Source organism: Macrotis lagotis, chromosome 4, assembly GCF_037893015.1.
Source record: "Macrotis lagotis isolate mMagLag1 chromosome 4, bilby.v1.9.chrom.fasta, whole genome shotgun sequence".
NCBI classification, from domain to species: domain Eukaryota; kingdom Metazoa; phylum Chordata; class Mammalia; order Peramelemorphia; family Peramelidae; genus Macrotis; species Macrotis lagotis.
In genome coordinates this window covers 21,029,860-21,052,804 of record NC_133661.1, presented here as the reverse complement: position 1 = coordinate 21,052,804, position 22,945 = coordinate 21,029,860, and the positions used below count along the sequence as shown (strand labels likewise).

At 39.2% G+C, this 22,945-nt stretch overlaps 1 protein-coding gene across 18 annotated transcripts in view; it reads left to right on the top strand.

Moving 5' to 3' along the window:
• The window catches only part of ANK3 (ankyrin 3), a 702,796-nt gene that overhangs the window by 628,745 nt on the left and 51,106 nt on the right, over positions 1–22,945 (top strand). For all 18 annotated transcript variants that reach the window (XM_074232298.1, XM_074232306.1, XM_074232303.1 and 15 more), the window contains 4 exons: positions 3,324–3,548; positions 6,660–6,814; positions 19,194–19,405; positions 21,958–22,165. In XM_074232298.1, the coding sequence (XP_074088399.1) occupies positions 3,324–3,548; positions 6,660–6,814; positions 19,194–19,405; positions 21,958–22,165 (800 nt within the window). The remainder of the gene's footprint in view (positions 1–3,323; positions 3,549–6,659; positions 6,815–19,193; positions 19,406–21,957; positions 22,166–22,945) is intronic.

The window sequence follows — 22,945 nt, the reverse complement described above, 5'->3', positions numbered from 1 at the left end:
AAGCCAAGGCACAGATGAGCTTTCTAATCTCAGTCCTGGCCCAATAAATCAGAGACTTGCTTTTTTCCGTATCTAAGAGGAGACAACTGTGGATAGAGCTGAGTGTGAAGCACTTGGTACAGGGACCCCATGAGGCAGAGTGCCACACTGCGCTGTGTATTTCTCACTGAACCAGCCTCGACTCTACTCTCCAGTTGTTTTATGTTTCCTTCTGAAGGCAATAGATCTGCATAGTAACAGCAAAGAAAGGAGAATCTGCCTTCAGCTCTCTCTGCGGGGAGTGAAGAAACTCCTGAGCTTTAGAATCTTTGGGCAAGATGTTCTGAAATCCAATGAAAATCATTGAAAAAATCTCCATTGGCCATCCAGAAAGAACATGCTTGAACTTGGCCCCCCAGAAATCTTGGTGTTTTGTTTTTCTGATGGTTACTTTTTTCCTTTGCTCATTGACATTTTCTGTTGCTTGCTTCTAATTATCTTATATTAATTTTTCCCATTTGCTTTCTAAATTATTTTGCAGCTGTTCCTCTCCACTTCCCCAGTATGATTCAAGGTGATAACTGTGTCCTTTATGTGAAATCATCCTCCGTTATTTTCTTTTGAATCGATGTACCCTCTTTCCCCACAGTTAGATGTGTAGATGTCTGTAGTGCACCAGCATTTGTCTTGTGCTGTCTTTAAAACTAGAACCATTCACTCGTTAGTAAAACTTTAGGTTTGTTTTTTTTTCCAAATTCGTGCTGTGATTGACTTCCTATGGTCCCTGATGCTCCAAAACAACATGTACTAATGAACCTTCAAATTCCTGTACACAAGATTTTCTTGGGAACAAAATAATTTGTGAGGAATGTGAGCAGTGAGGGTGAATCACTCTTGTTTCAAAATGTTGCCGAGCCAAAGTTCACATTTCCATAGCAGATCGAGGATGTTAGGGAACAGGTGTCAATCAGCAACAATGAAACTGGAAACCTCAGAATCATAGATGGCATATGGTGAGCTCCAACACTGCACAGGATGCTTGGAAAGAACATAGAGACTGCCCCCCATATAGTTCTGAAATCATCTGACAAATTATTTTTTTCTTAACTATTGGGTCAGGGTGTTCTATTTGGCTGGGAATTTAATATCTATTACTAGATAATGCATTAATATAATTAATATAGAATATATTAACATATGGAAGCATTATTTTTATATTTTAAATCCCTCATTTATAGAGAAGAAATACACAACATAAATATCTAGCCCATATAATAATTTGTATAATGCAAGAATAAACAATATGGAATATATTAACATAATTATAAATTTTTAATTTACAAAAGGAAGTATAAAATTACAAAATATCTTATCACATATAATTTTGTATAATTACAAGACTAAACAATGCTAATATATAATGCATTGATGCAATAGAGAATACATTAACATAATAAATCAGTATCTTATATTATAAAATTCCTAATTTTCAGATAAGAAATATACATCATAAATAAAATATCTATCACATATAATTTTGTATAATTACAAGATTAAACAATGCTAATATATAATGCATTGATGCAATAGAGAATACATTAACATAATAAATCAGTATCTTATATTATAAAATTCCTAATTTTCAGATAAGAAATATACATCATAAATAAAATATCTATCACATATAATAATAATCATATATATATATAGATATATATATAGATATATATCTCTATATATATATATACCCCTGGGTCTTTTCATGGATCTGTTGAATGGGGCAGGTTGCTTTTTATCATTAGCTGTCAACACTGACCACCCCCATGATGTGAAGGCATTCCATAAACATGTTCACTGAGCCGATCTGGATGGAGATCTGAGATGGCTCTCGTGTCAGGAGGCTCATTCCTTGCAAGGGCAAACATGAATCCACCAGTGGAAACTCTAGCTAGGAAGTAGTCAGACAAGAGTCCTTGTCAGAACAGCTTGCTATTAGCCCAAAGCTATTTGCTCCTTCGTGGCTACTTGCTCATCTTTCTCAATCACAACCTGATTTTACCAGTAGTATTCTGAATCCCTTTTAAAACTCTACTCTAGAGACATTTGAGAGACATTTTAGCTTTAGGGCAGAAAGGGATCCTCAGGGACCATCTCATCTGGCCTCTCATTTTACAGATGAGGAAACTGAGGCACAGAGAAGAGCTTTAGCCATCATAATTTTAGAGCTGAAATGGAATGTAAGAGGTCATCTAGTCCAATGAGACACCCAGGGAGGTTAGAAGTGACTTATCTAAAGCCTTGCAGCTACTAAATAGCCAAAATGAAATTTCTTGCTTTTTGTGCATTTATAAGGATATACTTATTTTTCTATGCCCATTTCCTAGAAAAGAAGCCTTTCTCTTTAAAGAAGAGGAAATTGACAGAAATGAGAATCCAAGGTATTTTTAAGAGACTCTTGTCTCTTAAAGTTGGAAACATTTTTTTAAATGGAAAAAAAATGAAATGGATTCCATGCTCTGAAAATATCTTAGCTATTTGAACAATTCTCTAATTAGCGATTCTTAGCCCTGACCAGTACCTTTTAATGGGCTTAGACCAACCTCCATGAGTTCCACATGCTGATCAGAAGCAAAACAGTGTTTCTGTTCTCCCCTTCCTGGCTTGGACCCTGTGCATGTTGGGCTCATTCATTGCTTTGTAGAGGCTTTGACAATATAGAAGGGAGACCTTGTCCTCAGGCACTCATCAGGGTGGGGAGGGAGGGAAGGACACTTGGGTCCTTTTTGTTCTGAACACAAGAACCAGAGTCAGAATTCCAAATTCCCTAAACATCTCCTGACCTGGTGGCTTTGTTTAACTCACTCCTTAGGTAGCATTGTCTACAAGACGAGAAATAATTCTCATCTAACCTCATGTAGTTGATATGAGGTTGGATAAGAAAGAATTATAGGATTTGGAGAAACATTGCTGTTATGGTTTCTAAGGGTTTCAAATGATCCAGGTTGGATCATTTGGAAACCTTTCTCAACTTCAAGCTAATATTCTTAGTTTTGAGAAAAATTTGTTTGAATAATAAACATTGCTTTTTTAAAATGATTTACTATTATTAACAAACTCTACTTTGTTATTATTAATTAAAATAATACTAGTAACTTATATGTTGTTTGAGCATTAGCATGCACATATTAAATTTGAGACCCTCTCAATAAAAGAGTTTATACATGAGCCTTTAAGAGAGAGTTTATTTCCTGTTCTTCATTCTTCCTTTTTTACTTTCCCATTCGATGTGGTGAATGAGCATCTTCCCAACTTGACTTCAACTGACTTGTGATTCTTCCCTGCAGGTTCCTGGTGAGTTTTATGGTGGATGCCCGAGGGGGCTCCATGAGAGGAAGCCGCCATCATGGGATGAGAATCATCATTCCACCCCGCAAGTGTACGGCTCCCACTCGCATCACTTGCCGACTGGTAAAGAGACATAAACTGGCCAACCCACCCCCCATGGTGGAAGGAGAGGGATTAGCCAGTAGACTGGTAGAAATGGGGCCTGCGGGGGCACAATTCTTAGGGTGAGTCATTTTATCGGTCTCCTCTCTGCCACTCACACCCCATCTTTGATTTTCTTTACCCTTGTGAACTCAAGTAGTTAACAATTAGAACTACTTAGTTTGAGCATCTTAATCAAGAGCGCCATACCCTATAATGCGATAGGCTAAAAAAGATCAATTGTGTAACCATGGGAAAGCAAGCTAGCCGGTTGCTTCTGTAATGCTTTTTTGCCAAAGCTTTTTACTAACCTCCAAGTGCATCCCTCCTCTGCCCAGGACTTGTTTGTAGACCCAAAGAGAGTCGAAGAAGCTCCATATGAAGGGAAGACAAAACAACTTGAGTTACCGCCAACCCAGCCCTGACTTGGCAGCTGGGCAGAGTGGAAATACCCAGGTTGCCTTTTTAGGAGATTAAAAATTGGGGGAAGCAGCCCACTCTGATGTGGTCCTACTAAATATCTATCGACACTCTCTCCATTCTCTCAAGTGGCACCCTGGTGCAAACCGGGCAGGTTCTATCGGGATGAGCTGTCTGTTTACAATTTCCCCTTCTCGTTTCTCTTCCTGCTGCATGGATGTTATTCAGTAAACTGCACCTTCCCTCCAATCCTCCCCCTGTAAACGAGGGTGAGAGCTTGGTTAGCCGAATCCTGCAGCTTGGGCCTCAAGGAACAAAATTTATTGGGTAGGCGATTTATAGACAAGATACAAGAATGTCTACAATTTTTTTTCCTTAATTTCGATTTTCGTCACACCCATGATTTTTATTTTGATTTTTTTGGTTTTGGTTTTGATTTTTTCCAAAGCTTTCAGTCGATGTGTGTCACTGAAAGACAAAAAACCATAGTGGCTTGACTTCCCTTATAGCTCGACGCTCCCTCCTCCGCTTTCCTGGGCATGTGAAATTCACCGCAAGCATCTGCTCTCATAATTTCTGTGCTTTTGTAATTTTTGGTTTTGAATTTGAACTGTTTCAACTGCATCGTCTACATTTCAACACACAGTGACGAGTCTTTAATTTCAGCCCTATGTTGGAGAAGGTATTTGCAGGCTTTGAATCAACATTTGAAACAAATGATCAAAAAGAAAAATTTGTTATTGTTGTGGTTTTTTTTTCCCTAAACAATAGGCTCTGTAGTGGACATCACAGGGGATGGGCAAAATGAGGAAATAATAATAATAATAGTAGTAATAATGTGATTTTTAATACAAGTTGAGAAACAGATTTTTAAACTAAATAGAAATCAGTTAGACTTCTCCAAAACATGATTTCAAAATGCATTTATCTAATCACTGCAGAGCTTAAAGGGGGTGGGAAAGGGTTCTTTTTAAGCAAAAAAAAAATTTTTTCTTGCTTTTGCATTTGCATGGAAAAAATCTGCTCAGAAGCATCTGTGCTTGGCTTTACTGTTGGTCAAAGACCCTGGTTCAATACCTTCTCTCTAGGTCTTGTTAATTTTCATACAGGAAACTGTGGGGCTCCTGAATTTTTTAAAGACAGTATCTGACATATTAACCTGCAAAGATTGTATCTCACTTTCTAAGATGTTGAGATTATGTCCAGTTGAGGCCTGTGAGAAAACTATGGAAAATCCCTCAAGAGTCTGTGGAATTTTGAACATTGTTATGCACATTCCTTTGTAATTATACAGCAAATACTTTCTGGCCCCCTTAGGAGAAATGATCTTATTTGCAAATCTACACTCAGAAAAAAAGACTGGGGTTAGGCTTCTCAAAATTTGGGGGTGGGGATTTCTATAAAAAAAACAAGCCCCCCAAATAATAATGACTGGATTTGACTTAAAGAACCACTTTGATAATAAATGAAAGTTATTAAGTTTGAGAACATTGGGCTGATCTGAGTTTAAATCCTTTCTCAGTCATGCATGTTATTGACATTCTCCAACCTGAGTTTTCTCATCTACAAAAGGAGAGAATCTTGAGCGACCTCTAAGGTCTTTTCAGTCCTAAATCACTAACCCTGATATTAGTAGGAGAGGGAAGGCAGTATTGTAGGAAGAGGGCACCATAGTTGGTATCAGAGGACCCTCAAATTTTGGGGTAGGTCATCTCCCCTTGAGATATCTTCTTTCTCCACCTTGTAAAGTCAGAGGTTGGATTATATGGTTTTAAGGCCCCTTTCAGGGCAAAATCCTCTTATATCCGGTCCTCTGTTGTTACTGGATTTCTATCAGCTGCTGCCCTTTTTTACATCCTTACCGCTTTAGCCCCATCACTTCTACCATTGTATTCTACAGATCATTTATGAAAAGAGGTGAAGCTATGTACAACCTCTGTAGGCAAATAATGATACTGTCTGTTTAAATGGTCTTAAAGCTGCATAATCCAGCTACATGAGTTGCCTATGATGACAATTTATTTTCACCGGCCCTTTTTTTGATGCTTGTCCTAATTTTAAAATTTGATTTTTTTTTTTAATTTTGCTGGACTGACACCTGGAATGAGCAGTCATTACCACTCTTCTGGTCACAGTCACATACGCACGGACCTGATCCCCAAACCACTATGGCGGACCTTCTCAATAACCCAATGAGTTTTTGGAGAGAACAGACATCACACTGCTGGGTGTGTGTATGTGTGAGAATTGGAGAATGAAGCTGCCTCCTCCCATATCATATACTAAAATCAAAACAGCATCCTGCTTCCCAGCACCAGTCACAAAGCTCATTAAGGGCTGATGGCATGAGCAGGTGTTGGGTCGGGACCATTTTTTGAGGACAAGATCATAAATATTAGCATATTAGCATCAGGAATATTTTAAAACAAATTATTCTCTTAAATGATTGTGTCCTTTGAAGGTCTTGTCAGTGAATAATTTCATGGGTGAAAAATGGGCCAGTCTCTTCTCTCAGCTGTGACTTGTTCTACAGCTTTCTCTTTTCACATTCCAAAACACATTTATCCAGGTTGGCATGTTATCCAGCTTTGAACTTGCTTTTTTTTCTTAGCAAATGAGTCTGTGGCTTGGGCAGCTTTGAAATCATTCTCGACCACAGTGACACCTTTAATTTTCAAAAGGATAGAGTAATGAGATTTTTTTTTTAAGGAAAAGTTCACTGTAAATGTAATCTGATATCCAAATAATGTAGATCCTTTCTTCCCCTCCCTTAGCCCAGTCATAGTGGAAATTCCTCACTTTGGATCAATGAGAGGGAAGGAAAGAGAACTCATTGTTCTCCGGAGTGAAAATGGTGAAACGTGGAAAGAACATCAGTTTGACAGCAAAAATGAAGATTTAACTGAGTTACTTAATGGAATGGATGAAGGTAAATATGATGGATCTCTGTATTTGTGAGAGTTTTTGTTCAGGAAGACATCAGAGGCATGCACTGGTGGAAGGGAAGATGCTTCCCTCTTAAACCCAGTTTCTCAAAAGCCCCACAAGCCAAGAGTGGCCATCATCAAGTCATTAGTCTTTTAAGAAGCATCTACTAGGGATCAGAAGATTTATTAAGTACTCATTCAAAAAGACCAAAACACAGCCCCTATTCTCAAGGAGCTTACCATCTAATGGGGTTAAACCATCTTGGTTCGGAGCCCAGTGTGATCCAGGGCTAATCTCTTCACCTCTAAGTCTTCATTTCCTTACCTGTAAAATAGTGATAATGATACTTCACAGGATTGTTGTGAGGGTATAGAGATGTTAGTTATTATTACTAATTATTATTCTAGCACATTGCTGTTTGAGGTTCTTTCTTATTGAATGTGAGCTGTTTCTTACCAAGGACCAAAAGTGTTTCTCTAAATGGGGGTAAAAGGGAAATGGAAAGAATAGAACTATCCCTATGGAACATTTTTGAGAACAGGCTTACTAATTCTGATGTCTCGTTATGTGAATCTGCCCCACTCCTTACTACCATTGCCCCATCCACAGCCCTCTTCTCCAGTACTGTTCTTGTTGCTTTTCCTAATTCTAATCTGCTCTAAGGTCCACGCTGGTCACTCGAGACCCTTGGGAAAGCTCCCAATGTTAGATGTGTATTTGAGTCTAACTGTTAGAAGACCAACCTTAGACCCATCCTGACCATGTCCTCGATGAGTCCTTAAGACTGAGTTGCAGAGAAGCTGCCACCTACGCTGGTAGAAGGGGTTGGCATATGTAGTTACCAATATTAATGAAATCCCAGGGACCGATCCCTGTCCCCCCTCATTAAACCTTTATTAAGTATTAGCAGCATACCAGATTCTGGGAATAGAAGACCAAACAAAGTAGCTCCTGCCTTCAAGAAGTTTATATTCTGCAGGGAGAATTACCACATTTTTATTGAATTAATTATTATTCATTTACATCTAATAAATTTATTATTAATAATAATAGTAATTTAAAATGAAATATAAAATATGGCAGGTAGGCAAATTTGAGCTGTGATATTGAATACATGAAGGACAATCAGGTAGAGAGAAGCATCCACTGCCCTGGCCGCCTCCCACCCTGCTCTCCTTTTCTCTTTCCACTTCCCTCCCTCATTTCAGCCATTTTAACACATTAGAAGAGGAGAACAAATGAGAACTCATTTAGTTTTGTTTCTGGTTGTAACTCTTAAGAGTTATAGAAACCTTCATTTCTTTTTTCTTTTCTCTTTCTTTCTTCCTTCCTCCCCATTTTCCTCCTTTCCCTCCCTTCATTCTTCCTTCTGTCCTTTTTCTCCCCCTCCCTTCCAATGTGAATTGTACGTGTCTTGTGAGAACATAATTGTTTGCACCTCCTCTCTTCTGTTGTAACATAAGCTTTTTGAAGCAGGGTTTTGTCTTGCTTTGCGTTCCCAATGTCTAAAAAGCACATGGTGGGTTCTTCATAAATACTCATTCACCAATAACTCTTTGCCTGGTTAGTGATAGGAACACCAATAGGTTATAGGCAAGATACATGCAGAGCAGATGGAAGCTACCATTAGAAGGGGAAATTGGGTCAAAATGGAAAATACAGAAAAACTTTAGGAGTTCAAATAAAAATGGACGTGTTTCTAGGGTTTAACATCTTCAAAGCACTTTACATACTGAATCTCATTTGAGTGGAATTTGCAAATGGGAATATATCCATAAGGTGTCCTTTATCTTTGCTTCTAAGCCATTCTGGGGAACCTTAACAAATACAAAAGTTTAAAAAAACATTTTAGTCTTCCATCAGAACATTGTTGAGCATTTTGGTTCAGAAGATTGTAATCGCCTTGAGGCCAGTGATCGTTTCTATCCCTTTTTGTTTCTCTGAAGCTTGGCACACTATGTAGCTCATAGTTAGTGCCTCATAAATGTTTACTGAATGAAAGAATAATCCTTGATTATTCCATTTAATTGTCAGTAACTAAAGAATTCATGTATTTACCATCTTGTCTACAAAGACTGATACTTAGCCAAGAAGGAACCTCCAACCTTCAGCCGATTGTCAGACTTTAAGAAATCCTCAACTCTTTGTGGACCTTCTGTATAATACAGATGCATTGACAAGAGGACTGGGTTTGAGAATTTGATGGAGTCTAGGGATACTCTCTTGCTTGCTGCTTCCTGAATGATTCTGTTATCTTTGGATCTCAGTTTCTACATCTGTAAAATGGAAATAATAGCTTGCCTTTCTTATCTCACAGAGTTGTTAGGAAAAATCTTTGTATACCTGGAATAACTGATGGGGGGGAGCAACCTTATTGGATTTGTTGCTTGAATCTTGACCCCTCTTCTTGCTAGCTAGCTATGTGACTTAATTTTATTTAATTCTGGTCACATAAAAAGAATGAAGCAGCCCCCACCAGAAAGGGGGAGACAATCTATCTGGGGAGACAACTTCTAAAATGCAAGATGAATAAAGATGAAGAGAGTAAAGGTGATTCAATAAAAGGTAGCTATTTTTGAAAACAATCCCCAGGAGCTGGGGACAATCCATCAGTCACCTAGCATCTTAGAGGTAGATGGAAGGAGGGAGTGCATCATAGGCAGCCAGGGCCATGGGAGAAAAGACTGCTACGTGGGAGAAACCGAGAGAGCCTCTTGGCTGACTCTCAGAGCTTGGACAGGAGAGTCAGCCTCCAGTGAGGCTGGAAAGGTGGGTTGTTGGAGCCAGGTTCTAAAAGACTTTTTTTAAAAGCTAAGCAGGAGTGTCAATTATTTCCACACCTTAAGTACACAGCCCAGTCTCCAAAACAAAGGGACATACAGGGAGTATCTGTAACAAGTCCAGGCAGGAGATGCTAATGATGCCACAGTGGGGTTGGCATGGGGTGGGTGGAGTGAGAGGCCACCAAGCAACCTTGGAGCCCAGCTGGCACTCACCATCCTAGTTAAGGTGGCATAAGCCAAGAGGGGCTGGCCTGGCTTTCCCCTCCTCTCCAAAGCCTTTGGGCACAAACCTGAAAGGAAAGCTAGTATGGTAAGGATCAAAAATGGCAGTAGATAATCCTATCAAATGTGATAGGACTGTAAGACCCTAAACATGGTTGTTAAAAATCAAGGCCTTTGAATCTGAAACTACTGGGGGGGGGGGGAATCTTTTTTTTGTCTTCAAATTTATTATTTTTAGCATTCTTTAGTTTTAAAAATTTGAGTTCCAGATTCTCGCCTTCTTAACCCGCCCCTACCCACCAAAAAAGCAAGCTATACCAATTATACATATATAAGATCATGTAAAATATTCCATATCATCTAAAAAAATAAAAAAACTTTTAGTTTACACTCAGAGTTCATCAGGTCTCTAGTATTTTCATCATGAGTCCTTTAAAATTATCTTGGGTCATTGTATTGATCAGAGTAGCTAAGTCTTTCACAATTGATTATCATTACAATATTTCTGTTACTGTGTACAATGATCTCCTTGTTCTCCTCACTTCACTTTGCATCAGTTCATAAAGATTTTGTCAAGTTTTTCTGAAAAACCACCTCATCATTTCTTACTGCGTAATTCTATTCTATCACAATCATAAACTATATCTTGTTCAGACTGACGTTCCTCAGTTGATGAGCATCTAGCAAAGCATTTTCAGCAATGTTTGTTGATTGATTAATTGGGGTTCTCTCTCTATTTTGTAAGTCCTAGAGAGTAAGAATTTTTTTATTTTCATTGATTGGTAGCCCAGGCCTGACCCAGCCTATAGTGAACATTTAAGTGCTGGAAGTTTGTTTGATTTATTGATTTGATTTATTGATTTTTTTTGGTCTATGAGGTAATCGATTTATGTAGGTCCTTTACTCTGAAATATGCTATCATTTACATCCTGAGAAAAGTCAAGAAATCATTGCATTCCCAGCAATCCTTAGGGCATGTCTAGATTGTATTTCATACATTGGACACAATATAGGAGCAAAGAGCAAACGAAGATGTTCCAGGGCTTTGCTTTTGTTTGTTTTTGTTTATATCATGTAGTTTGGTTAGAACTCATCCTTGACTTTGCCAACAGGGAGAGAAGAATAGACCAGCGTCATGGGCATCCCAATGGGTTGGTTTTGGAGCTGTCCATTTTGAGATGCATAATCTATAGCTCTGTGATGCCACCTCGTGGAGAAGAAGCAGAGCTTTGAATCTTGCTAATCTGAAAATAAACCTAACATTTAAGGAAGGAACCTTAGGTTAGGCATCACCTACTCTAGAGCTCAGGGGCCCTGGGGGCCAACCCTCTCTCTTTAAAGAGAGACCTGGAGAGATTAAATGGATCCATTGTCTCATGGGTAATTAGACTGACTCTTCTAATTCCTAATCTAAATTGGATGATATTCTCCTCCCCAGCATCAAACACCAACCCACTCCTCAATTCTGCTCACCTAAAGAAGGCTGCCACATAATTCTATCCTAATTTACACCCATCATTTTAGCCATTTCCATAGGGTCCTAGGATGGTAGATGAAGGTTAGGAGGGACTTTGTCTAGTCTAATTCCTTCATTTAAGAAATGAAGAGTCTGAGGCCAGAAAAGTGATGTTTTTAATATGCTTGTCCAAGATCACTCAAAGGGGGTAAGTGATTCAAGTGAGATTTGACCTCTGGTTCCAAACTCAGCACCTACCCTACTTGTTAAAGCACATTTGCTAATGAATAATCTTTTTGAGGGTGAGAAAAACATGTAGGCTCTCTCGAAAACTGTAGCTGGGTCTTATATAATAAAATGGTAGGCAGATGCAGAATTTAAATGAATACTGGTAGAAAATAAAATTCAAGAGCAGATATACCCCAGAGGCAGCTAGGTGGCACCAGCACACATAGAATGTTGGATTTAGTCTGAAAGGTGAGTTCAAATCCCACCTCCAAACATAGATATTTAGCAGGGTCACTTGTGTGACCCTGAAAAATTCATTCTAATCTCTTTTAGTCTCAGTTTCTTCCATGGTAAAATGGGGATGATGATACCATGTGCCTCATAGGATCAAAAGGGATAACACATGTAAAGAATACTTTGCAAAATGGCAATTTTTATCATCCTTATTAAATTCAAAGTAAAATAAAATAAAAATAATGTAATTTTACTTCAGGTGGAGATTGAGGGAATTGGTAATAATTAATCTCAAATGATAGGTGATCTTCCCAGAAGCCTGGGCTTAGTGACAGATAATTGGAGCCAATTTCCCTAATAATAATGACCCTATGGGCCCCAGGGCTAGCAGTTAGCCAGTGATACATCTGGCTTTTTCAGAATAAACAACAGGCAGAAGCCTCACATGAAGTCCCAGCTCTACTGCCGAGTAGCCTTGAAATCTAACAGAAGATGAGCTAGAAAACCTAATGCAGGGGCCTCAGAGGTATCCCTGGGACTTGATGGGATGAGAAATGTGCCCAGAATATCTCTGTGGCAGAGTATATCTTATTCAGAAGAAATTACATGTCAAGAAGGACAGAGGAAATTCAAGAATGGGAGCAATAGACATGTCTAATTGGGAAAGACACATAGAAAAAAACAATAAAAACAGGATCATCTTTGGAGTAAACTCTTGGACCCAGGAGGGGAAAGAGATGAGCTTAGGAAACAGATTCCAAGGCTATCTTTTTAAAAAAGTTTACTTGAGGGTTAAGTGGCTTGCCCAAGATCACACAGCTAGGCAATTAAGTGTCTGGGGCTGGATTTGAACTCAGGTCCTCCTGACTCGAGGGCCAGTGCTCTACTGGCTGCACCACCTAGCTGCCTCCAAAGCTATCTACGCAGAGAAGCATGGTGCCTTGGGGAACCTCTGTTATCCTAAGTTGTGTTTGAGCTTTCTCTGATCCAAGAGGAGAGCAGTTAATGCTTCCTTGACCTGCCTTGATAATTTCCTCTTTCCCCAGTAAGGGGAAAGTCTTTTAGACATCTGAATCTTAAGAATGTGAAGGAAATGGTGGCCAGGGTGGAAAACAACTATTCCTTCCAAGAATTTGTGATGGAAAAGAAGAGAGAGGAGAACTAGGGCTCAGAGCAAGGAGAGGCTGTATCTTAGGACCTAAAGTTCTAGGAAGTCAGCCTTGCAGGGAAATGAATGTAGAGTGAAATTCTAAAGACACAAAGAAAAAGTTTTGATGAGACAGAAGAGTTGTTAGAGTGACGGAATTCACAAAGGACTCAACAAACAATTTAGATGGCAAATAAACACATAGAAAAATACATTTTTCTTGTTTTAAAATAATCAGAGCTCCCAGCTGGTTTACTTCCCACAGACTTCTGGAAGTCTTCCTTTCACAAATAATCATACATAATCCAGTTTGGCCAGTGGGTGGAGTGTGTGATACCTGGAAGGGGAGACCGGGAATGGATTATGTGTGGCTTTGAATGCCAGAATAGGGAACACAAGTTATTCATTGGGCAGTAGAAAAGCCCTGAAGGTTTTTGAATATAAGAATAGCATAATCAGAACAGTATGTTAAAAAGTTTACCTCTAACAACAGAACTGGTTTGAGAAGGAAAAGACCTAGGGCAAGGAGACTGGCTAGATTCCAATAGTCCAGTCCAGACTGACAACATATTGTTGTAGTGGTAAGTCCTTCTTGGCTGTGGGTTGGAAGAGATGAAAGCAGAGATCCTTTCCAATTCTTTGATTCCAAGCTAGAGGGATGGGCATTGACAACGGAAGATCAGAAAGATAGGAAAATAGACTTGATAAGATTTTGCAGCTGATTGGAACAGGAGAAGGAATTGAGGTGTAGAAAAAGGAGCCAGCTCTCTGAGACTGGAAAAATGCTAATGATATCCACCGAAATGTAGGTGCTGGGAAAGGAGGCAGGTTTTATGTGGGAGTCAAATTCAGGTTAGGAAATGTTGAGTTTGGCTTCTAGGGGGAGCTAATGTAAGGGCTGGAAGTAGGGGAGGGATTGGAGGTGGAGACAGATTAAATCTATGCTGATTCCCTACTAGAATGCTGACTCCTTGAAGTCAGGGATTGTTTCATTTGTGTAATTGCAGCCTTGGGGTCATCCACATGCATGGCCCTTAATAAATGTTTGCTGATTGAGTTTCACAAAGATGATCACTGAGGTTAGAGTAAATAAAATGGTTGGCTCAGGGAGGGAGAGATTAGGAAAAGAAATTGAAGAAAGGTGCAGGCTTTGTTCTCATAGAATGAGCATGGCCAATATGGTGCAGGTCTTTCCAAAGCCCTTGGGGTAGCTGTGGTTTCCAATTCATGTAGATAGAATTTCACATTCATGAGATTTTGTGTGCCTGTTTCTCAGAGGTGTCTCAAATTGTTTACTCTCCTGGAACCCTTTTCTGCTTTTTTTTATTGCCTTGTTTTTATCACCACTAGTGGTGCTTTGAAAAATTATTGAGCACCTACTATAGGAACTTCAAAGGTCTAAGAATCTGGACCCTACTTTCAGGTAGGGGAAATTGCAGAGGCGAAAAAGGGATGCCTGACTATTTCATTTCCCTAGCCCTTCAGGGAAAGAGATTGCACAATGTCTTGGGTTGCCTATTTTAATGTTGTTTACTTCTCGTAATCAAAAAAATGCATTCTTGTGTCTAGTCACTAACTCTTTTAGTGACCTTTTCCTCCTTGCTTTAAGGAGAATTAGCATGCTCTTTTTTTAAAAAAAAAGTATAATAGTAGTCATCATGTGGATGACTAGACCCCAAAGCATAGGACTGAAGCAATGAGTGAAAGTGCGAGTGAGGAAAACTTCCTCTCCCAAATTGGAGTTGTCCAAAAGACTGATGTCCAGTATCATGAAAAGAGTTCCTCCAGTGATGGAAATAATTGAGTATGATGACCACTTATCAGCCATATTGTGGAGGACATTTTTGTTTGGAGAGGGATTGCTGGGTAGATCTTTTCTTTTTTTTTTTTAAATTAATTTTTATTAAAGATATTATTTGAGTTTTACAATTCCCTCCCCCATCTTGCTTCCCACCCCCAGAAAGCACTCTGTCATTCTTTACTTTGTTTCCATGTTGTACCTTGATCCAAATTGGGTGTGATGAGAGAGAAATCATATCCTTAAAGAAGAGAAGTCTAAGAGGTAACAAGATCAGACAATAAGATATCTGTTTTTATTCTAAATTAAAGGGAATAGTCCTTGAACTTTGTTCAAACTCCACAGCTCCTTATCTGGATACAGATGGCACTCTCCTTTGCAGACAGCCCAAAATTGTTCCTGGTTGCTGCACTGATGGAATGAGCAAGTCCTTCAAGGTTGAACATCACCCCCATGTTGCTGTTAGGGTGTACAGAGTTTTTCTGGTTCTGCTCATTTCTCTCAGCATCAGTTCATGCAAATCCTTCCAGGCTTCCCTGAAATCCCCTCCCTCCTGGTTCCTAATAGAACAATAGTGTTCCATGACATACATAGACCACAGTTTGCTAAGCCATTCCCCAGTTGAAGGACATTTACTTGATTTCCATTTCTTTGCCACCACAAACAGGGCTGCTATAAATATTTTTGTACAAGTAATGTTTTTACCCTTTTTCATCATCTTTTCAGGGTATAGACCCAGTAGTGGTATTGCTGGGTCAAAGGGTATGCACATTTTTGTTGCCCTTTGGGCATAGTTCCAAATAGCTTGGGTAGATCTTTTCTAACTCAGATTTTGTTTGCAGTGAGTATAGTCAAATACTTTTAGGACTAAATTTCAGTGATCATCAACCATTATTTAATCTAATCCACAGTCTCATAAAATATACAAATTGGAATTAGCTTTCTAATTCACCCTAAGCCTTTTCCTAGAAACATTTACTCTGTTTGTGTGTGTGTGTGTGTGTGTAATTTATGTAAACCAATCTCAGATACTTAAGTAGAAAACTCACTTCATCCCGTTTGCCTCAGTTTTCTCATCTGTCAAATGAACTGGAGAAGGAAATGGCAAACCACTCCAGGTCTATGTTGATGCCCCCTTTTCTTTCCTCCTGTGATAGCATCTCTGATTCTCTTCTGCCTTTGCTCCCATTCTTTTATTTCTCTATACGCTTTTGTTCTTTTCTTATAGAACAGAACAAGAACTTAGAACCCATTTAATCCGACCCTCCCATTTTACAGAGGAGGAAAGGGAGTTCCTAAAAGTTAAGATCATTTAATTAATTGGCCAACATGTGTTAATCAGTTATCATCAATCATTACTGGATCTAATTGATATTTATTGTCAGTCGGCCTGAGAAAGGTAAAATCCAGATTTGGTGACTTGCCTAAGACCACAGGGATATTGAATGGCAGAGGCAGGATTCAAACCCTGATCTTACAACTCCAAAGCCAGTGATATTCAAGCTGCCTCCGTATTCTAGAAGATGCTAATGAATTCCTAGAATCTCCTCTTTAAAGGACCACCCAGGATCCTTTGGTGTATAATTTACAAAACGATGACTTGGCTCATTTTAATTTATTGCCTTCCATAGAGTTGGATTTTTAAGCCCCCAAACCACAACACTAAATCTTCACTATTAATTGTATTATTAAAAGTAAAAAGAATAACTGAGAGGCAACTTGGTTTAGTGTATGGAAATCTGACCTGGGACTGGGAAAACCCAAGTGAAAAATTCTGCCTTTGATCAAAGACTTTGACCTTGAGCTAGACCTTTACCTTGTCCCAGACAGTTGATTCTCTTTTTTTGCTGGTGGTGGTGGTGGTGGGGTAGTTGTTAAGTGACTTGCCCAGATCATATAATATCTGAGGTCAGATTTGAATTCGAATCCTCTTGACTCCAGGGCCAGTGTTCTCTCTACCACACCTCCAAGTTGCCCCAAGCTGACTCAACTCTTAGTTACACAGAAATGACTGATCTACATTCATATATTGAGTCTCCACAGCAAAAAAATAAAATTGATCCATGTCAGGAATTAGACGCTGAATATCAGTAGTTGACTGGATGCTTTGTAATCATACTTCATTAAATAGTCACAGACCAGTCGATTGCCTGCTTCATGTTCGAATTTCTAGCTTCCCCATCATCACGAAAGTGCAGATTAACTGACTAAAACAGGATTAACAGAGCAGCCCTCCATGAAGCAGGGGTGCTTCATAGCACAGAATGTCAACTCAGATGTCCTCGAAAGCCAGTTCTGGACTTTAGTGACTGTGACTCTGAAGCAGTTGGCCTTAGTTTCCCTAATTGTAAAATGAGATCTCTTTTAAGTTATTGGCCATTACTCTAAATCCTATGACTCTACAGCAGCAATGTCCAATTCAAATAGAACCATGGACTAAGAATCTATCCATTCCTTTGGGCTGCCTACTGGCTGTTTGAAATAAGTTTTTATCAAATATTTATTTACTTTACAATTTCCCAACTTCATTTTACTCTGATTTGAACCACACTCAGGAGGGTTGTGAATTGCATTTTAGATACCTCTGCTCTCCAGTTTTCTTTTCTGTAATTCTTTCTTGATCAGAATAGCAATCCTTCTGTATTATATTCATCCCTCCCCCCAACCCCCAATCACCCTTTCATCACATGTTTCACCTTCCCATCTATTCAGGAAGTGTTTTTTCTTTATAATCATTCTTGTTTCATGGTTATCTAATTCATGCCAGCTTCCCTTTTTTTTCCCACTTCTAATAAATCAATCTGACACTGGGCACCACTTCCCTCTCACTCTTTTCTTTGCTTCTTATTTACTTATCCCCAAACTTAGCTTTCTCTGGTACTTCTCCTTTTTCTTTGGCCCAAACATTGTCAGCTTCTCTTTTCGATGAACTCCTAAGTCAACTCAATATCCTTCTCTTGCTTTCCTGTTTTTTTCCTTTCAGACAAGGGAAAACTAATTCCTAATTTCCTTTGAGACAGAAAAAGACTTGGGCCAGTATTAATCAGAACAGAATTGAGGAGGGGACAAAAATAGGAAGCTAGGAGGGATACAAGGATTCAGGAAGAAAGGACCAGGATGGAATAATGGCAAGGGCACTGGATTTGGATAGTGCTTTAGATGTATTCTCTTTTGATCCTTATAACAAGCCTGTGATATGTAGGTACCATGATTGTCCATTTGTATCATGCTGGCCTTTAGGATGCAAGATTGTGGCTTAAATCCCTATGCTGCTACCTACTAAGTATGTGATCTTAGACAAGTCCCTCACTTCTAGACAATGATTTCTGAACTCTCTATTTATAATCCATAAATAATCCAGTGAGACAGATACAGAGATGAGAAGAGAGGCAAGAAGAAATAGATAGGGCAAGATCCAACTACTTTTCTCACTTGTCTCAAGCAATGGATCAAACCAAGTTTAGATCACAATTTAAAATGTATGTCGTCATCATTTCTCAAGGTCTGTTGACCAACAAGCATCACAAGAACTGATCCTTTCATGAGACCTTGAATCTGATCCTACAAGAACATTGATAAAATAACTAACATTTTAACTTGCTATATTTGGTTGGCAGGATGCTTTAGGGATCTTACTAGATCTTCACAAGAACCCGAAGATGTTTAGGTACTATCATTCTTTTTGTTTTTTTTAGTTTTGGCAAGGCAATGGGGTTAAGTGACTTGCCCAAGGCCACACAGCTAGGTCATTATTAAGTGTCTGAGGCTGGATTTGAACTCAGGTACTCCTGACTGCAGGGCCAGTGCTCTATCCACTGCACCACCTAGCTGCTCCCTATCATTCCCATTTTAAAGATAAGGAAACTGAGACTGAGAGCTGTTAGCATCATGAAGTTAGTAAAATGCGTCTTGATCAGATTTTCCTGACTCCCAATTGAATGCACTATGCATTGTGCCACAGTAATTAAAGAATGACAATCTAACATGTCAGCTTTATGAGAGGCTACAGATCATCATCTTTATTTAATGTAGGTGTTGAAATTTTGGTTGAAAAAAAGCCATATTCCTTCGAGAGACCCTCTTCACTATGGCCCCAGAGCCTTTCTTGTAGGTTCCAGGGTTCATAGACTGAGTTGAAAATTACCTGAAGAGTCACTTAGTTTAACTCTTCATTCTTCAGGGAAGAAACTAGTGAACAAAGCGGTTCAAGTAAGTACATAAGTTAAGTAAGAAAGTAAAACTTGGCCAAGGTCATGCTGCTAATAAATGATGAAACTAGCATTCTTCCCTCTTCTACCTCATCCATCCTTTTAGCAGGTCAGGAAGAGGTAGGGGGTGAGAGATCAATGCAGCTCTATCACAGAATGGTACTTTGCTTTTGCTTCTTGGTTATTGAATTGGCCACACAGGTTCACTTAAAGGTGCCTTGGGGGTCTTTGTACTTTTGCAGATCCTGAGTTTTCCTTCTAGCTTAGATGCCTCCAATTTGTTTTATCTCCTTTGTTCTTTCAGAACTGGACAGCCCTGAAGAGTTGGGAAAGAAGCGCATCTGTAGGATTATCACGAAGGATTTTCCCCAGTACTTTGCAGTGGTCTCACGGATCAAGCAGGAAAGCAACCAGATCGGTCCAGAAGGGGGGATCCTGAGCAGCACCACTGTACCCCTAGTTCAGGCATCCTTTCCTGAGGGCGCTTTGACAAAAAGGATCCGAGTAGGCCTCCAGGTAACCCTGGTGACATGCTCCCATTTTGTGCTAAATAAGAGATTGTTCTGGAAGCCATCACTGCTGTTCCACCCCAATAGCGTCTGCTTAAAACCCAAGGCCAAGTTGTAAGTTGCTACAGGTTTTTAAACTGAAGCATGTTCAGTCAACAAGCATCTGTTATATTGCTAAGCATTAAGAGATGAAGACAAAAATGAGTGGGTTCTTGTCCTCTCAGACCTTACATTCCATCAGGGGAGATAGCATCTATGCTTTTTGTATAACTCTATGTACCTGCTATCACTCTTGATTCTTAAAACAACCTTTATTTTTTTCAGATGAGGAAACTGAGACAGGAAGGCTAACTCTTGTCCACAGTGAAATAACTAGTAAAAGTCTGAAGCAGAGATATGAACTCATGTCTTTTGATTCCAAATAAGACCCTCTGTCTGTCCTCTATGCCATCTAGCTCTAGCTTTTGGGGTAATAGGAATAGATCTGTACTTCATTAATACAAGAGGCACCCAGAGGAAGACACTTCCTCTGCCCATGTAGGTCAACATCTTAGACTATTAGTTACTTGCTTTGGAACCCTGAGAGATTCTCTTAGCTAGTCTATATCAGAGGCAGGATTAGAATCCAGATCTTACTGGCTCTGAGGTTAGCCTTCCATTCACCATGCCATGTTATTGCCCCTCTCAGAAGATGGGGAAACTAGTAAAAAAAAACCTCATGCAAGCAATAAACATGCAAGGGAGCTTGGTGGTTCCTTCCACCCTGCTCCTTGAAGGCGGAGATGAGTTCACTTTTGTCTCTCTATGTAGCTCCTTGTACCTGTTTAATATTGATTGTTTGGGGCTCCTTTGCTGCTTGGCTTCCAGTGATAAATGACAAAGCCATAATGCAAGAGTTGGGGTGAGAAAGGACAATGGAATGTTCTATTATGTAAAAAATGACAATCAGTATAATGACCATTGAAAGCTGCATTGATGAGACATTTCAGTCATGCCTAATTCTTTGTGATTTTTTGGGGGGTTTTCTCGGTCAAGATACTGGAGTGATTTGCCAATTGGGTTTTATTTAAATTACCTAGAAGTTCTGGTTTCTATCCTAATCAAGTTGAATCTTTTTGATTTTGAAAACTAATTAGAAATCTCAGTCAATCCACCAGGATTTATTAAAAGACAACTATGGGTTAGGCACTGTGAAATTGAAAATATAAAGACACAGTTGAAAGAAGACCTTGTTAGGGGGAAACAAAATTATTCATTGAAGTAGACCCAACACAGATACTCTCTAACTTAAGAGTTAATTGAAGTAGGCTATGGCCAAAGTCCCTGCCACTGACCTGGCAAGATCAGAAAGACCTACCTCATGGCCAAGAATGGCTTTTCTTGTATGTCTTCAGCTCAAGGAAGCTAAAATTTCTTTCTAACCCACTTGGGAAATTAATTAACCAAACTATTTCAAGTATTTACCCATTTTTAAAATAACCATCATTGTGTTCCTTCTCATTTTGTGAGTCAGATCAATGTCCATTTGTTATATAGGGACCATATAATATACTTAGCAATATACTGACATCAAATAATTTGGGAAATTTTTAGTAACAAGAAGATTGAAGAAAACCACTTAAGTTTACACTTTACTTGATAAGAAGCTTCATTACATTACCCTACAATTGAATATGGTCAATGATTTTGCCAAAATAGGAAGAGAAGACTGATGGAGAAGGATAGATTGGTAGACCAGAATTGTATTTCACTCTGAGAGTCTGAGCAACTTTGAGTTACTTTACCTCTGAATGTCTTCATTTTTCCACTTGCAAAACTTGTCCTTGTGATACCTCTGAGACGTTCTACATATTTAAAAGGCCTAAAAGTCACAAAACCGTTCATTGTAAGGTGTCTAGTGAAGCATCAGTATCATGTTTACCATTCGTGCTACAGAAACCTTGGAACAAACCATTTCTGGCCCCATTCTCAAATTGTCTACTTTTCTGCTTCACAACCTAGCTTAGTTTATTTAGCAGCTAGATCAGCTACCTCTGGGTGCAACCTAATTTTCCTGGGGTTCAACTTAATTTTCCCTGGTCTGTTACCAGAAGAAAGGCAGTATAGCAGGATGGATAGGGAATCCAGAAGACTCGAGTTGCTTTTAATCATATCCTGGGGGACAGCTAGGTGGTACAATGGATAGAGTACCAGCCCTGGAGTCAGGAGGACCTGAGTTCAAATCCAGCCTCAGCTACTTGCGACTTACTAGCTGTGTAATCTTGAGCAAGTCACTTAACCCCACTGCCTTGCGAAACAACAACGAAAACAACAGAATTCTCATTAGTGGTTGTGTGAGCTACAGCAAGTCAATTCGTTGTCTCAGGCAATTCTTTAGACTTTACATTGTGGAATTCCTTACTTTAGCAAGGAAATCGCAGGTTCTTGTTTCCCCTCTCTTTCAGAAGTAACTAAAAATCAACCCAGCCTCCTTCCCTTTAAAGAAAGTTGGGGAGGATACAAACTTTGTGATTAACAAACAATTTCCTCATTTATGTAATATCCTTTCTCTGTCTCCAGGCCCAACCTGTTCCAGAAGAAATTGTGAAAAAAATCCTTGGAAATAAAGCAACTTTTAGTCCAATTGTCACTGTGGAGCCAAGAAGAAGGAAATTCCATAAACCAATAACGATGACCATTCCTGTGCCTCCTCCCTCTGGAGAAGGTGTAGCCAATGGCTACAAAGGAGAAAACACACCCAATCTGCGCCTTCTCTGTAGCATTACAGGTTTGACTCAGTCAATTCAGTCCTCATTCTTCTCTGTGTAGTTATAAGGGATGGTTAATGTTGTCACAAGGCACTGCAGAGTCCCTATGCATTGTTTTAGAGACCGGAGGCTTGGTCTCATCGGTCTGGTCAGACCTCCGTGAAATCTGTTCCCATCTGTACATTCTACCTCCCCAGTTTCCATACTACATCCCCCTTGGAGTCATCTTTCCTTATACAGCCCATCAGGATAACCTCCTCACTGGTCAGACTCCTTCCTGTCTCTCATCTCTTCCCTCCTATTATCCTTCTGAAGTGACACTTCTCTAAGTTCAGTGAGAACATTGTCATTTGTGCTCAAGTAGTGGGCAGCAGTAGGATTTTCATAGAGTTATCATCTGGGTAAAGTAAAAGCTATATGAGGAAAGCTTTTTGTTATGAACATCATATTTATCAATATAGGGCTTCAGTGTTTACCCTGGTTAGAGTGTAGCTACTCATTAGCAACCACAATAAAAATGACAGTAATAATTTACATATAGAGAGCATTTGAAGGTTTGTAAGTCAATTTGCAACTGTTACTTTAATTTATGATCCCAATACTCTGGAAAATGAGTGATATTATTATCCCCATTTTATAAATAAGAAAATTGAGGTAGGCAGTGGTTAGGTGAATTACCCTAGAATCATAGAAAGTCTCCAACACTGGATCTGAACTCAGGTCTTCCTGACTCCAGATTCACTGTACTGTCTAGCAGCCTCAGTTCTCAGATAATTTATAAGATAGATTACTGTTTTTTC